Source organism: Rattus norvegicus, chromosome 13 (assembly GCF_021556685.1).
Source record: "Rattus norvegicus strain SHRSP/BbbUtx chromosome 13, alternate assembly SHRSP_T2T, whole genome shotgun sequence".
NCBI classification, from domain to species: domain Eukaryota; kingdom Metazoa; phylum Chordata; class Mammalia; order Rodentia; family Muridae; genus Rattus; species Rattus norvegicus.
Window position 1 is genome coordinate 91,795,096 of NC_141546.1, and position 16,233 is coordinate 91,811,328.

At 35.3% G+C, this 16,233-nt stretch overlaps 1 protein-coding gene across 11 annotated transcripts in view; it reads right to left on the minus strand.

Moving 5' to 3' along the window:
- Akt3 (AKT serine/threonine kinase 3) overlaps positions 1 to 16,233 on the minus strand; it is a 281,993-nt gene that overhangs the window by 257,579 nt on the left and 8,181 nt on the right. For 8 of the 11 annotated variants that reach the window (XM_087580524.1, XM_087580522.1, XM_087580526.1 and 5 more), the window contains exon 2: positions 14,444 to 14,606. In XM_087580524.1, coding sequence (XP_087436650.1) covers positions 14,444 to 14,489 — 46 coding nt within the window. In that variant the 5' untranslated portion in view covers positions 14,490 to 14,606. Of the gene's footprint in view, positions 1 to 14,443; positions 14,607 to 16,233 lie in introns of those variants that run through there. The other 3 variants (XM_087580528.1, XM_087580531.1, NM_031575.2) reach the window with 2 other exon arrangements.

A 16,233-nucleotide genomic window follows, 5' to 3' on the forward strand; every position in this document is an offset into this window, starting at 1 on the left:
TCAGATGTATATTTCACCTTAGTTTCCCCATTTTAGCCTAAGCAGCTATCTGCTATCCTGTTTTTCAACTCAGGAACATTCTCTATGACTGTGAAAAGAATAAACCTTGATCTCCTAAGTCTATAGGTTGAGTTCAAACTAACTATCCATCACAAAATATGTAGGTCTAACTAGAAGCCCCCACCTGTTAGTTTCTCAATCAAACCCATTTCAATCATCTCTGACTCCTACCTTCCTTAGTATCTGGGGTCTCCAAATGCTGAAGTGCTTGGGAACTTCAGAAAAACAGTATTGTACTTTATATGGCTAGCACTGTGCCTTAAGGCTATGTTTACTCACTGGAGTCCATCACTGCCTGTCCACCAGCATTATTTTTTTAAAGAATAGAAATTTATTTCTGTCTTCTGTAGTAATCTCTTCTTATCTCATTCTTTTTCTTCCATTTTGGTAGGGATTGGAGAAAGGAAAGGAGATAAATGTTTGTTAATATTATATGTTTAACTGTTATTCAGACCTGCCAGAAAGTGCCTCTAAAATCAGGACACAGAGTATAGGGCTCATTTACAAGAGTAGAAATTACTCAAAGTATTATAGTATCACAACTTTTCATCAGATTCTATCTACACATAGATACAGAAAGGACAGTTGTACTAGGAGAAGAATAAGAGTATGATGTTTAATGACAAAAAAAACCCCTAAGTTCTATTAATTCCTAGGGAATGGTTGAACTACAATAAAACTAATAAATGTCAGTGAACTAACCCACTTTAAAAAGGCGAACTATACATGTGTATGCATATAAACTTACCTATTCAAAGACTCTTTCATCAGAGATCACCTTCCTGCATTTATCTTCTTAGTTACCCACAACTTTCTAGCACATATCATGGTTTACTTCCTTCATAACACTTCCCATCACATGAAATGTTCCTGTTAATTACTTGTTTATTGTCTCTATCCTGTTACAGAGTAGGCACCTGGGACACATTCCAACAGTAACTACACACACAGTAATAAGAATATGATAGGAAAGAACTCAATAAACATTCAGTAATTAATAAATAAATTAAGTGGCCAGGTACTAGCAGGCTTAGGCAAAGGAGTGCCTGAGCAACATAACGAGTGTTAGAGGGAAGGGATGGGAGAGGAAGGCACAGGGCATGGAGTGGGTTCTGGGTTTCAAATCAGACGTGTTGAATGAGAGTGCTGTTCGTACTCCTAGTCATTATTTATAAGAATAGAAAACTTGCTATCTGTTAACCAAATAACACCTCCTCTACATGCACGGCGAGTGTGGCTACAGGAAGGGAGGAAGGTGGTCCTTAAGAATCTCTAGAGAAGGGGAGAGAAGGAAGGATGGGAAGAACACAGAGAGCCTTTGATGATATTTTGAGGAGGTAGAAATAAAGAGAGGAAAAGCTTAACTATTTCTTTATAACAGTAACGGCTCATTCCAGGATCTAAAAGAATTGTACAGTCACACCTGTAACTATGTTTTTTCACAAGTGTTTTAGACATGTTTTTTTCAAAAATTATTTCCTTTTCCTTTTATTTTGGGGTAGCCTAAGGTGGGAAAGACTTGGGGTTTTGAGCAAACATTCACTGTATAACCTACACTGGTCTCCCACACACGTGAACCTTCTTGATTTTAGTTAAATTAGGTATATGAAGAAGCTGGGAATTTTAGTTTCTTTCTAATTTAATTAATGATTTAATGTTGTATATGATTTTTTCTACTATCTCAAAATTCTTCAAACTTTTGTCCCATTCAGAAATTTCAAGACAGTCCTGCAGTTCTACTGTGGCAAAACAAAACCACCTACTGCTAAAATCTATACTGATTCTCTAATCACTGCCTGACAACTACTCCAGGAGTCATCACCTTCAGTGCTATCAAGTTGTAATCTACAGCTTCATTTAGTGGATAAGAGAAGTTCATCAAGGCAGTTCAAAACTTCAATCTCTTAGTAAGTTGCCCTGTACTGTAATCTCGGGTTCTACTTGGGTTCCATTTACTTCCAAAATGTCTTCTCACATGGTTGAAAGCCGAGGTTGGTTTTTTACTTACTGTTCTAGTTTTACTTATATTGCTATGGTAAAACAACATGGGAAAAAAGGGCAAATTATGGGAGAAGAGGTTTCTTTTAGCATACAATCCATTGTGTGTAGAAGTCACCGTGCAGAATCCTTCAGAGTACTAACCCTTCAGAGCACCAATCCTCCCCCCGGAGCCCTTTCCCCAGCAGTTCCAGGCTGTTCCCATTTGACAACTAAAGAGCCATCACATGGATAATCGTATTCATGACAGGACTCAAAGGGACTCCAACTTTACACAGTTCAGGAGAGTCCTTTTCCAAGTTGTCTGCCTTTGCCCACAAACAAACAAACAAAAAGTAAGTTTCTGAGAATCCTGTTGTTTTCTTAAGTCTCAGGAATCATGTAAACAATCACCAGCAGTTTCTCATTTGTGTACTTTGAAAGCACATTTGTTGTCATTGAAACATTAAAGCAACAAGCAGAACATAGAGAGAACAAGCAAAGAGCTGAAGCATATTAACAAGCCTGACTATGTAAGGATTGTCTTAGGATTCGAAGCAGCACTAACTACCCATTTCTATTCTACATTCTAAGTGTAAAGGGGAGGGCGCTTTGCTTTGTTTAATGTTAGCTGAGTTTTCTGTATTATCAACAGACACTAACCATATATATATATATATATATATATATATATATATATATATATATATATACATATATACATACATACATACATATATGTATATGTACACACACACACACATATATATATATATATATATATTTAAAAACCATCCTGAACAATTCCTCTAATTAAAAATCAGTTCTAGGAGCTGGGGAGACATCTCAGTCAGTAAAGTGCTTAGAGAGCAAGCATAAGGACCTGAGTTCAAATCCTCAGAACCCACGTAATAAGCTGGCATGGTAGCACATTCTATAACCCTAGCACCAAGAAGACGGATGCAAGAAACCTTGAAGTTCGCTGGTCAGCCAGCCTAGCCAAATCAATAAGCTTCAGGTTGAGTGAAAGAACCTATTTTAAAATATAAAGGTGAAAAGCAATCTAGGAAACATGCCTGAAATATACCTCTGGCTTCCACATGCATGTATACCTGCATGTATATCTTACACTAACAAGTACATAAAACACATCACATACACACAAAACTGTTATATTTGCATTAAAAAAATGTTTAAACTCCTATCAATGCCCAAAAGTGATCATTTCTGAGGAGGAAACAGGGTGTAAAGAAATTACCATCAAAAACTATGCATTACTTGAACCTTCTCTAAGAGAAATTTGTGTGTTATTTAACTAAACAAAATACTTTCTTAATCAAAATCATAAAACAGATTACAAATTTCATAACAAATATGACCTCACTGGCAGGGGAAGTTTAGTCTATTAAACTACATATTTATGTATGTGGAAGTGCATGTCTCGCAACAACATAGAAGACTCAGAGTCCAAGGACAGCCTCTGCCATAGAAAGACCCTGTCTTAAAGAAAAAAGTAACAATTCTAAAGTTTTATATGACAAAAATATACCACTAAGTTAGAAGACATACTCAACACAGAAAATATTTGCAACAAAAGTGCTCATTACTCCTTGCACCTGGGTTACATCTTTAAAACCTGTAATGGAACATAGCAACAGGTATATTATTGCACTGAATGGAGATAGTCACGGTCCAGTCTTACACTCAAGGAAAATCGGTTATTTGAAGGTGTGAACACTATGGGATGGGGACCATGAGTGCACCTGACCCTCTATCTGCCATATCCACTACATTATGAGATCTCCCACCCTCTGTCTTACCTTAAACCTTATAACATTAAGTTCTGACATACCAAAGAATTTATTTAGAAAAAATGATTAATAAGATAAAATATTCTGAAGGTACAAAAAACACTTACAGAAAAATAACAGTAAGACTAAGGAGTCATGACATAAAAACTAAAAATTAAAAAGCAATGTAATAGCAAAAACTAAAAATATTAATATGCAATGGCTAAAAATCAAACAATGTGTTAAGAAAACAAAAATTATACCACTGACATGGTTCATCTGTAAAAGCACTAAGCAGATATTCCTGATGCAGAGGTCAATCCCTGTGACCCACATTGTAGGAGGGAAGAACTTTATGACACTCTATTCCCAACTCCATACATATGTCACAGTCAACACACATCAAACAAAAGCAAACAAATAAATGTGATTGTTGTTTTAAAAAAGAAAATAGAAACTTTACACCACACGGTGCTAGAACTGTAAATTACAAATATCTATAAAGCAAATTGACACAGATAAATGTTGCATGATCAAAATATAATAAAAATTCTGTTAAAGGATAAAGAAACAGGGAAAATACCTCTAGATTTCAACTTATTAACAGCACCATAGCAGAGTGATGGATTATGGGATACATAAATAGTCACACACTGTCTTTCCCTGTACTGACCAAGTCTGCAGAATCATTCACATCTAAGTATCCTGTTGTAAGAGAAATACTAACAAATTGAGATGTTTCCATAGTAGACACGAATATTATGTATATTATGTATTGTGTGACTAGAAGTTAGTCACACAGTAACTAAAGAACTGAAAAAATATTTTAAAATAATGTGAGAGGAAAGACACTACAGCAATCTTAAAACAGTTCAATGCCTATAAAGTGGAAAAACAGAACTTGTCACATTGCTCAGGAAAACAAAGAATTGCTAAACTGTAACACATATATGCTTCTCAAAACAATAATAAATCGAAAAATGAATATTTGCAAGTAGTCACCATCCTTTGTCATCAGGAAATGTAAATTAAAACTTTTGAGATTCCACCTAATCCCAGTCAAAATGGCTATCATGGAGAAATCAGGCTAGAGACACAACTCAGAGGTTAGGAGCACTTGCTCTTGCAGAGAACTCAGGTTTGGTTCCCAGAACCCAAATCGCAGGCAGATCACAATCTATAATTCCAGTTCCAAGGGAATCTAAGTGCCCTCCTCTGGCCTCCACAGGCACTGCCCACTCATGGTGGCCATACATGCATGCAGGCAAAACACAAATATATATAAAATAAGTCAGTTTTTCAAAAGTGAAAAAACCAATACAGTTACAGCCTGGGAAAAGCACTGATAAGACTGCCAGCTTGCATGACCATTGTGGAAATCTATTGTGGAAGTTCCTCAAAACAAATAAGCAAACAATAAAAAGAGATACATAAAATTGTGTGTGTGTGTGTGTGTGTGTGTGTGTGTGTGTGTTTGTGTATTAGTGAATATGGTATGAATGTACAAGTTAACACTGGAGACAGAAAGCAAAGGAAACCAAATGTAAGGGTGTGAGGAGAGAGAACAGTGGTGCATGTGAAGGATATGTGTGTGTGTGTGAATATGCATGTATATGCAAAGAAGCTTGAACTTTTTTAAAACTAATAAAACAAAATTAGATATACCCTACAACCCAGGTAGAAACAGTAAAAACTTAAACACAAAGATATCAACACATGCTTCTTTACTGTGCCCCCCTCCTCTAGGCAGTGTGGGAGACAGAGGACGGGGACCTCTCAATATAGGAGAAGCTCTGAGGAGGAAGAGATAGAGGAGAGAGGAACATAAGTAACAACACATGACATAAAACTAAAATGGGGTCCTATTTGGGGGAAGGAATAAGTAAGAAAGGGACACAAAAGATGTCAGAAGGTAAGTGGCAGAAGAGAAGATGACAAAAGAATGAAGTATAATAACATATACATATAAAACTGCCATGATACAACATATTACTTTGTATGAAACTTTAAAATTAAAAAATATCATTAATGTATTAATGTGTTTTATAATAGATTATAATGTTCTAATATAACAAATTTACAACAATTAAAAACAGGCTTTATTTATATAGTGATATTTCACTTACAAATATAAAATTAATAAACACTAGAAAAGATTCTTCATAGTCTTGTAATATTAGAATTAAACACTTCAGAAGCAGAGCTGGCAAAATGGTTCAATAAGTAAAAGACTGAGAACCTAAGTTTGATCCCCAGGACCCACATTGTAGGAGAAAAACCTACTCCCAAAACTTAAAATGTGTTAATTTATTTTTAAAAACTTAGAAGTATAAGTACTATATGAAGTAGAGCAAATAGTATCCATGATATGAATGCATGCATACATACATACATGCATACATACATACACAATGTCTCTAGCCTGTCTCTAGCATGTGTGTGTGTATCAATCTTCCAGAATTATAAACACTACTATACTCCCACTCTAGTGTACCACTTTGCTAAGTTATAATATTGACCAATTCTAGAACCATTCTGCTCAGTCTCCTCCTAATTCCTCTCTTGTTAGTTCCAGTGTACTGCATACTTAACAGAGCACAGGAGTCCTAGTACTGCCCTGATGAAGACACTCTGCAGAACAGAGATTGTTTTTATACCTTTGATCTAGTGCTTTTGCCCCTTCCCTGCCCTGAAATCTCTGGTCCCTGGGAACTTCTAGAGGATTTTTTATTCATTCATTAAATACTGATTGACAGGGTGCAATGTTGAAGTAACTAACAAACAGCTCCTAATCTTGAGAAGTCTGCAACAGAAAGATGTATAGAATGACCAAATACAAAGCTCTAAGAAGGCAAAGATCAGGCAGGCTTGTTGGAATCTAACAAGAGCAAACTTTCTGTAAGCTATGGAAAAGTACTGAAATGATACTAAAATTTAGCCTTGAAGCTAAAGTGCCAACCAGAAACTAGCATAGGTTAAAATACAAAAATACAATTGCAGAAGTGTGTATCTAGCACAAGAGGTAATTCAGAATGCTAACAAGCAGTTAAAGAAGGTCTCTGCTGCAAACAAGAGAAGCTGTAAAGACAGTCACTCAAGAGAAGGCACGAGCTCAACAGGTACAGCTCTGTGTTGTCCACTAGGATCTAAGCAGCGACTGACATAAAAACAGGAGAGTCCACAAGAAATACACTCTCACCTTTTCCACTATTAGGGGGCTGTAAGTCTTCATGTCCAACAGTTCCAACCTCCCCTACTTGGTATTAATAATTTCTGTAAGCATTCTACTAGACAGCAAATAACAAAGCTTGCATTTTATATTTATATTTTAAAACACATACCTAGCAGGTTCTAGTATAGGAGTGGTAGAATAATTTACAACAAACTAACCTATCTACATATAAAATTTGTAATTCTGTATAAAATAATTCTATAAAAACTACCTAAAGAACATGTAAAGAGATGGAACATTTTAAAGTGCATGTTGATTAAAAAGGATTTATTCCTAATGACAATTCACACATCCATATATTGAAAGAAAAAGGAAAAGGAAATGCTCATTTCAATAGTAACAATAAAATACTTCAGGAAAACTAGAAAACCAATTCATGAAATTCAGCACACCAGAAAGAAAGGAATACAGCCTGATGAATAGTAGAAATGGAAAAGTAACAGCTAACAGAAAATTTGTGGTAAAAATACACATTATCTTGTTAAACATTGTATCAGAGATCCTACCCAGTAAAATATGACCACAAAAGAGAATTGAAAGACATGCAGGAATGTCCAACCTTTACATATTGCAACATGATTTTGTCATCTACAAAATTCACATGCAAACTAATTCACAAATTAAATAACAAAAAATCCTCAATATTTTAACCAAGATTGCAATGTTGGCAGTGTTTACAGCTATACTTGGCCACAAGCTGTCTATGCCCAATTTGCAGAAATGGAGAAATGAAGAATTCTGGTTCTTTTCTACTTGACCTTTTAAATAGAAAATCTTTAAGGTAACGTAAAGAAATACAGAGATACATCTCCCTGGTAAAGTATTTTCCTTGTGCATACAGAAAACAAACTAACATTTATAAGTAAACTGCAAGTCAGTAAACACAACTTCACTCCTAACTGGAAACATCTAAGTATACGTCCGTGTCACAGCAACTTCACAGTTCCTTAACTCCATGAAACTTAACTATGAAAGCTTATCACTTGATCGTATTTTATATTGGGTTCTCTTGCTTACAATTTTAAAAATAATTGTATGAAAACTGTAAAAAAATTAAAAACTTAATTCCATATTACAAATACGTTAATTAAATCTCTAATTTTCACAGCCAATAGGAAATGTTAATTTAAATTGGTTGTGAGCTCACATGCAATCCCAGGAAGCAAAGTGAGGAAGATCACAGATCAAAGCCAGCTTCACTGTAGTACAAATACAAGGCCAGTCCTGGTTACATGAGACCTGTCTAAAAAACTAAGTAAAAAACTGTAAGCTAACTAATTCACTACTTCAACCATTGCAGCATACTTCTCTAACCTAACACATGGCTTACACAGTCACTGCCACTGCTATTTACCCTCTATGGAGAAACGCTGCTGCTAGGTCATAAACAGGACAGCAAGTTGCTGTTTTCTTTCTTCCTATCCACTTTATAATTTATTTCTAAAGTGATTTCATAAATAAAGCATGAACAAAGGAACACAAATACAAAGTAAAGAAAAATGAAATACTCTTAATCTTTTGCACCTAAAAAAATGTTTTGCTTTCCACAACAAACTATGTAATTTTACTATATCAACAACAGCACAAATCATAACAAAACCTGCTTACAATCCTTATGTTGCTACAGTGTATTTTGCATAACAGGACTTAGGTCCTATAAAATAATTTATAGACAAAACTGTTACCTTACCAAATCTAATTTAACAAAATCACTTCATATAATGCAAGACAAGTATTCTATTGACAAACATGATAAATATTATAAATAAAAGATAAACAAGAAAAATGGCTATTTGAAGACACCCCTGGTTACAACAGAGTAGCAATAGGAAGGGTCAATTTGTTAGATACTAAAACAGTAAAACAGGTATAACAAATTCACACCAGTATCATTTTGTCAATGAAAATGTTTTCAATAAGTTATCTCAAATTTGTTTTAATTTCCCAAGCTACTAGACATTAGAACCTAATATGTTATCATCAAAGAACTGACTTTCTACATTCATAAATTACTACTCAGTGATAGTTGGGGTGTTATAAGGACACCCAAACATCTTTTGTGGTGTTAGATTTGGGGGCAGGTTGCAGATGTGGTAAAAGCTTTGGGAGTAACACGAAATCCTTAGGGTAACTGGTACCATGTTCCTCCTGAGTAATTCTCCTAAGACTATTTTAGTTCACACAAGAGAACACTTATAAAAAAGCAACCACTGCCCCCTCTTTTCCTCTCTCTGTCTTCTGTCTCCAAAGGTGATGGCTTGCACTCCCACAGAGGTATCAACAGCCACAAGGCAGGGAACTTTCAAGAAAGCAGAGTACGGGGCTGGAGAGATGGCTCAGTGGTTAAGAGCACTTCCAGAGGTTGCTCTTCCAGAGGTCCTGAGTTCAACTCCCAGCAACCACATGGTGGCTCACAACCATCTGTAAAGGGATTCGATGCCCTCTTTATTATCTTTAAAAAAAAAAAAGAAAGCGGAGTACCCTTGAGCCTCCAAACTACTAACTAAACTAAAAATACCTCTTATTTTTTACAAGTATCCTATTTCAGATATTTCATCACAGTATTAAAAAGTAGGCAAAATATTTGGGAATTTAAAAAATGGTATTATTAAACTTTTACAAGAAGTTATTACTGTACTTTATTTAATTTTATCATGTAAATCTTGTAAACTTGTTGAATTTCCCATTTTATTAATGTACCATATTCCTATATTACCAGTAGATAGAATAAACTTATAAAACTGGAAACAAAGCTCTACAGCTAGCTTAAAAGGTCTGGCATCACCCAGAACATATAATAGACTACTTTTTGAACAATACAATAAGCATTGCTACATATTCAGGTGCTTACTGTGCTAACACAGAGCTAGTCTGGCAGGTGCTCCTTAGGTCCACCACAGAGAAACATGCAGGTATTAGCTTAGCCCATCCTTAGTAGTAACTGTCAGTTCACACTAGTGATGCTATGTTTGTGTGTCATCTAAATCACCATCTTTGACTGCTATAAGAAAGGACACAAGAAACTAATTTCATTATTGATAAACCTCTAACAAATGAGATTAAGAAAGCATTTATCCTACATAAATATCAGTATTTATCTCCTTTTCTTCATTGTCTGGGAAAGCATTTACTCAAAAATTGACTTACATGAAAAGTGCAAATAAGTGCAGAAAGGAGCTAGATTATCAAGAACTGATTCAAATGCATAAGCTTGAGAAATGAGATTAATACTCAAGCTAGGAACTGTATCATGGCTTTTTCAGTGGTTGGAAGGTGAGCTCTACCACCAAACAACCACAGAGCAACTCTCCACAACAACTTTAACTTCGTCCTAACTTTTTATACTTTACTCACTAGAGTAAGTAATTTTACTATCTTCTTTCTGCACTCAGACCTAATAATGCTTAAACCACACTATGAAAGAGACAGATATTTCCAAACAAATACACCAGAGGTGATAATTATCTGACCAGGATAAAAAAAAGTGCATTGAGGAGGAGAAATTCTTGGAGCCGGAGAAAAACCATAGTTTACTGTGTGAAATATGTTTGACTGAAACATTAAATTATTACTCAAACGATACTGAAATTATCTAAAAGAACTAATAGCGGAGGGTGCCAAAATGTATTTACTCTAGTGTTTCAGCTAATGCTTTCAAGAATAAAGTTAATTACCATCACAAAATCTAACTGAACAAACCTAAAATGGTAAAAAACAGAGAGCGCACTGCCAATCACCCAGTCCTCTCATAACTGTACAAAGTACCACGAGGCACCTAGAGAAACTGCCACCAAGAAAGAACTGCAATCAACTAACCAAAACACCTAAAAAGAAGGGAGACTTCAAATACAATCCAGTGTTCTAAACTATTGTAAGAAAGCAACTATAAACTACAGAGAAGTCCTAGAAATATAAAGTAACAGTGGAAGTAACAAACTAGAAGAAAAAGTAAAGAAAATGTCCAAGAAAACGTTCCTCCCCTCCCTCCTAGAAAGACATAGAAAATAAAGAAATTTTTTACATCTCAGATCAATTTAGATGCTCTAGGATATAAGAAAATACACAAGAGAAAAAATAACTAAAGACATAAAAAACACTATAGAAGACAGACCTAAACTTTCATATTCAAATTGTCCACTAAAACTTTAAACACAATCAACAAAATTAGACTGCAAGTCATCCTCTTTTAATTTCATAATTCCAAAGATACAGAAGCATCAACAGGTTCCAGAGAACAAAATGGGTTTCCTACAAAGAAATAACTAGTGTGCACCACACCTCTCCTCAGCAGAACTAGTCACTAAACAGAGCAGTGCAACTCTCAAAGTTCTGAACGAAAGCAATTTAAATGTGAACGACGTACACAGCCAAGAAATGGACCAGACATGAAAGTCAAAAGGGCAGATTTAAATATTGCACTGACAAGCACCCATAGACATATTCTTCCTGAAAACAAGGATCAGCTCAGGAGACACTGAAGAAAATGACATGAGATCCAAGAAAGCATGCAACTTGATAGAGAATTACATTGTTATTTGTAGGCATCATATCCAAAAAGCAGTGCACTAGTACTTCAAACATTGTGAAGAAAAAAAAAAAAGCTAATCAATAAAGCCTATGTCCTCCAACCAGCAGCCAAAAACTTGACCATCAAAATGTTCAAGGGAAAGGCACATTGTGGCCAATACCTACAATTCCAAACTTGGGAGACTAAGGTAGGAGGAACACAAGTTGAAGGTCTGCCTAGGATATACAATCAGACTTTGTCTGAAAAGTCAAAATAGGAAAGAAAATCAAAAAGAAAGAGAAGAAGCGAGAAAAACAATCATGCAAACTATAGAAGACATGCTATTGAGAACTGAGGTATAAAAAAAATTTCTTTTCTATTTAGGAAACCATTGTATCCGTAGCATTAAATAATCATAATGTTACTCACTGCTTTTCAGAATCAACAGGTTTAACTCCCATAAGCCTTGGCAACGTACAATAAATATTGCAGATGGTACAATCCATGAAGGGAGTGTTGGGAATAAACACAGTTTACAAAAAGCAACTTTAGAAATAAAGTTCTCAAAAGTGACCATCTCACATCAAAATTTTAGCCATAAAGCCAACCCCTCCCCCCAAAAAGGAGGAAAAGGTGAAGAGGACTTCAAAGCTATTTCATTTTCATAACAGAAACCCAGATTATGTGAAAACAACTATCTGAAAATAAAGTGTTGTGTGTTGTATGCACAAAATAAAGTCTACAATAGCTGTCTTTAAAGAGAGGAACCAGATGAAGGGGTGAAGTGTAGAAGGATTTTATAGTTCATTTCATACCTTTGAGTACTACTCATATTATGTTCAGATGGTTATTATTCAGACACAGGAGGCAGGGACAACACAACTCCTTCTGCACCCTTCTCTGTGTTTTCTATGGCATATTATGGACTGAATCTTAACCTTCCACCGTGCGCTTCAGAAAAGATGAAACTTCATACTCGGGAGCCACCCTAAGCCTTAGACACCATGAATATACAGAGACCAGACTCATTATTTCATTTGAGTCTCACAATGATCTTACAAAAGCAGATTTTAGGAACTAATAAAGGAGATTTTTAAAGTTTTAAGTGACTTTCATTTTCCTCTCTTTCACTGAGAGAGGGGGGGGAGGGAGAGAGAGAACATAAACTAGTTAAGAAAGAAAACAAAAAACACAATATTAAATTCTGAAAATGCTTTCCAAATACATGAGAATAAAGTAAAAGACAAATTTAACAACATAAATGGTCAGTCACTTTGGAAAATAAATTGGCAGCTTTATCAATTTAAACAGGCACTTAACATATAACCTGCAACTTATCGTAGGTTATTACCCAATACAAATGGAAACATATTATAAAAAGGCATGTACTCAATGTTCATAGAAACTTTACTCACAATATCCAGAGACAAATCAAATTTCTACCAAGTATTAAAAAGACAAAGCCAGGAGTGGTAACTCAGGCCTATCATCCCAACACTCCAGAGACTTAGAGAGGAGGGTCAGGTTGAATAACGACCTGAGCTTCATACTCAATCTAACTGCAACTTGGGTATAAAGTGAAATTCTGTTTCAAAAAGAAAATTAGTTAAAAACAAATAAATGAAGAGTTGTATTTCCGGAAGTAGTTCTACTTTTCACATAAACTATATGTATAAAGCAGAAAAGTAAGAACAGGAAAGAAACCAGATACAAAAGACTGTGGATCTTATGAGTCCATTGGATAACAGCAGATAACACATCAGGTGATTGCCAAAGCTGAAGAGAAGCACTGAACTAAAAGCGACATGAAAAGAACTTTCTAGAGTGATAGAAATGTTCTACTTCAGGACTGTAGTGTCTGTTACTAATATAAATATTAGGCACAGCCCATTACAATGTTATTTGGAATATTTATTGAATGGAAATTATACCTTGATAAAGTCTATTTAAAATTCCATAATGCATAATTCCATCTAACAACTGACAGCAGCTCACACTAATAAAGACTTTCAAAGAAATAAAAACCAGTGTTTTAAGAGGTAACTTTCAACTATCAAATAGGACCTAAAAGAATCCTTCATTCCACTGAGTTAGACCATGTAGGTAGACAGGTAGAGTGGCCCAGCAACTAGCCTAAAGTCCAGATTGCTAAACACAGATAAAATAAGGAGGTGGTCACTCACAATGTATGCTAAGTTTTATAGCACTTATTTAGTATTAAAAATAATGCCCTTATGAATGCACAAGAAATAATAATAAAAGTAAATCATGTAAACAAAACATATAAAATTAAACAAACAAAAGTCCTGTCCACATTTGGACTTTTTTTTTTTTTTTGGTTCTTTTTTTCGGAGCTGGGGACCGAACCCAGGGCCTTGCGCTTCCTAGGTAAGCGCTCTACCACTGAGTTAAATCCCCAGCCCCCACATTTGGACTTTTAATTTACCTAATTTATGGACCTGCTTAGTCTAGCAGTTTAAATGTAAGCCCTCACCTTAAGATGTTAAGCCTGTATGCTACCATAAAAATGGACACAATGCTGTATTTTTATCTAAATATTAATATATTATTATATAACCCGAGTCCTTTTCTATGTTAAATATTCTGTGAAGTCTGTTAAATCTGAGGACATTGCAGAAAAATACATTACCAACATGCATGCATGTATGCAACAATCTAATGTCATACTCAAAGCTGTAAGAAGACAGAATCAGAGGCAGTCCCTAAGTAAGAGAACTGCTAGCACGCACGCATGATGAGCCTTATTCTGGTCCTATCAGACAGCACATGCGACTTGACTTAACAGCGCCAGCGCCCACGCTGCTCTCGGCACTTTCACCAACCGCACTGCCCAGTTCCGCTGAGCACTTAACTTACCCCTCTTCTGAACCCAGCCTTCTTTAACGATGGTAACATCGCTCATGATGGCTCCCTCTGAGCCCCCAACTTGGAGAAATGGTGCTCTGCAGGGTCAGCTTTAGGAGCTGGGTTCTTTGTTGTTGCTGCGGCTGCCCTTCCCACTCTCTAGTGATGACTCAGCCTGGAAGGAAGTATTGAAGAAAAATGTCTTTTTTTTTCCATTCTTGAACTCACATAGCAATAACAAACAACTAAGTCTTTGTAAATGTCTTCAATTGGCCTGACCACACATAAAGTCTAGCTTTTCAAACATGGGGGATTATTAAATAGTTCTAGGAGTACACTGTTCTGGTCTTGTGCAGAGGCTAAACAAGAGTGAGACATTTACCCTAAGTGACTGAAATTAAATGTTCTAACAAAATCACTGTCAGATCTACAAAAAATACAGAAAGCATGTTTTGTACTGTATACTTGAGATGAAGAGGAGAAAATGAAAGTTGAGTAGCCCAAACCCCTTTAATTTCAAAAAGAGTTATGTCAAAGTACTTATAAGTAGTTTTAGTTGCTTTGCTTTATATAAAATACAATGTGGCAAGAAACTAACATTTATACAATCTGCCTTGTTCTAAAAATATTTTAGGTAGATTACATTAAGCATACAACATTAAGTCATTTATTTCCTTAGGTAGATAAAGGAAGTGGAAGACAGGGAATATGAAAGTAGAAAAGACATGCCTACACTGTTCATATGTCATTCTCTGATAATCTTCACAACTTTGTTAGGACACTATTAACTTATTTCACACAACTGAGAAACTGGGGCTTACAGGGAATGAGTAATTATAGATTTCAAGACAGTTAAGTTGCATATCCAAAATCTGAATTAAGAGTGCCTGACTCCAAAATTGGCACTCTTCACTTCAAAACTCTTTATGTGAAAAGTGAGTCAAAAATTTGGAATGAAATATTTTAGGAAAATTGCAAATTCAAAACATGATAGGCTTCAGTATTAATGTCTGTAATACAAAAAAGAAGAGAACTACTCAGAGGAAATACTGTGTTTCCTAAGATAGTAACTAGAAATGTATCCTTTAAATGTTTAGGTCTTTAAACATGATAACTTTGTAAGAAGGCTTCTTTAAAGCATCCTTACACATACAGCAATAAGCTTAATGAACTGTACTATTATTGTCCCTATCAACCTAAGAGGGGAAATGCTGCCATAAACCTTTGTGAAAGTGCTTCCACACTTGCAGAAGTATGGAGCAGATACACCAGTGTAAAGTGACACACAACATAAACTTTAAGTAACCAGACCAAAAAAAAAAAAATAGGTACATAGACTAACTATATTCTTCTATAACATTGGACTTTGATAAATAGTGCATAGCATTAAATTCAAGGTTGGATTCCCAGATAGTACTGAACTAGATTACAAGTCCTCTTCCAATACAAATTATACTCAAAGCCTACCCACTTATCAATGAGTGGCCAAAACTAGACATCCTCTACACAGTCTGACAAAGGCTAGCGGCTCCACTGAAGACACCCTATCATGGGCTATTCAAATATGTCATGCACAATACATAAAGGCAGGGACAAAACTACTCAAAATCAATCATGGGGACGTGTTGCTGCAGAATAAGGAGATACTGTAATCTGGGTCTCTTTCCCAAAATTATGATTGTTTGATAGTGTTGAACTAAAAGACATTAAAGAAAATAAGTCCTTTGTTCAAGTAAGTTAGGGAGATTTTTACAATTTCTGTCCCCATGAAACATCTTTACTAACATTAAATATTTTAAAAT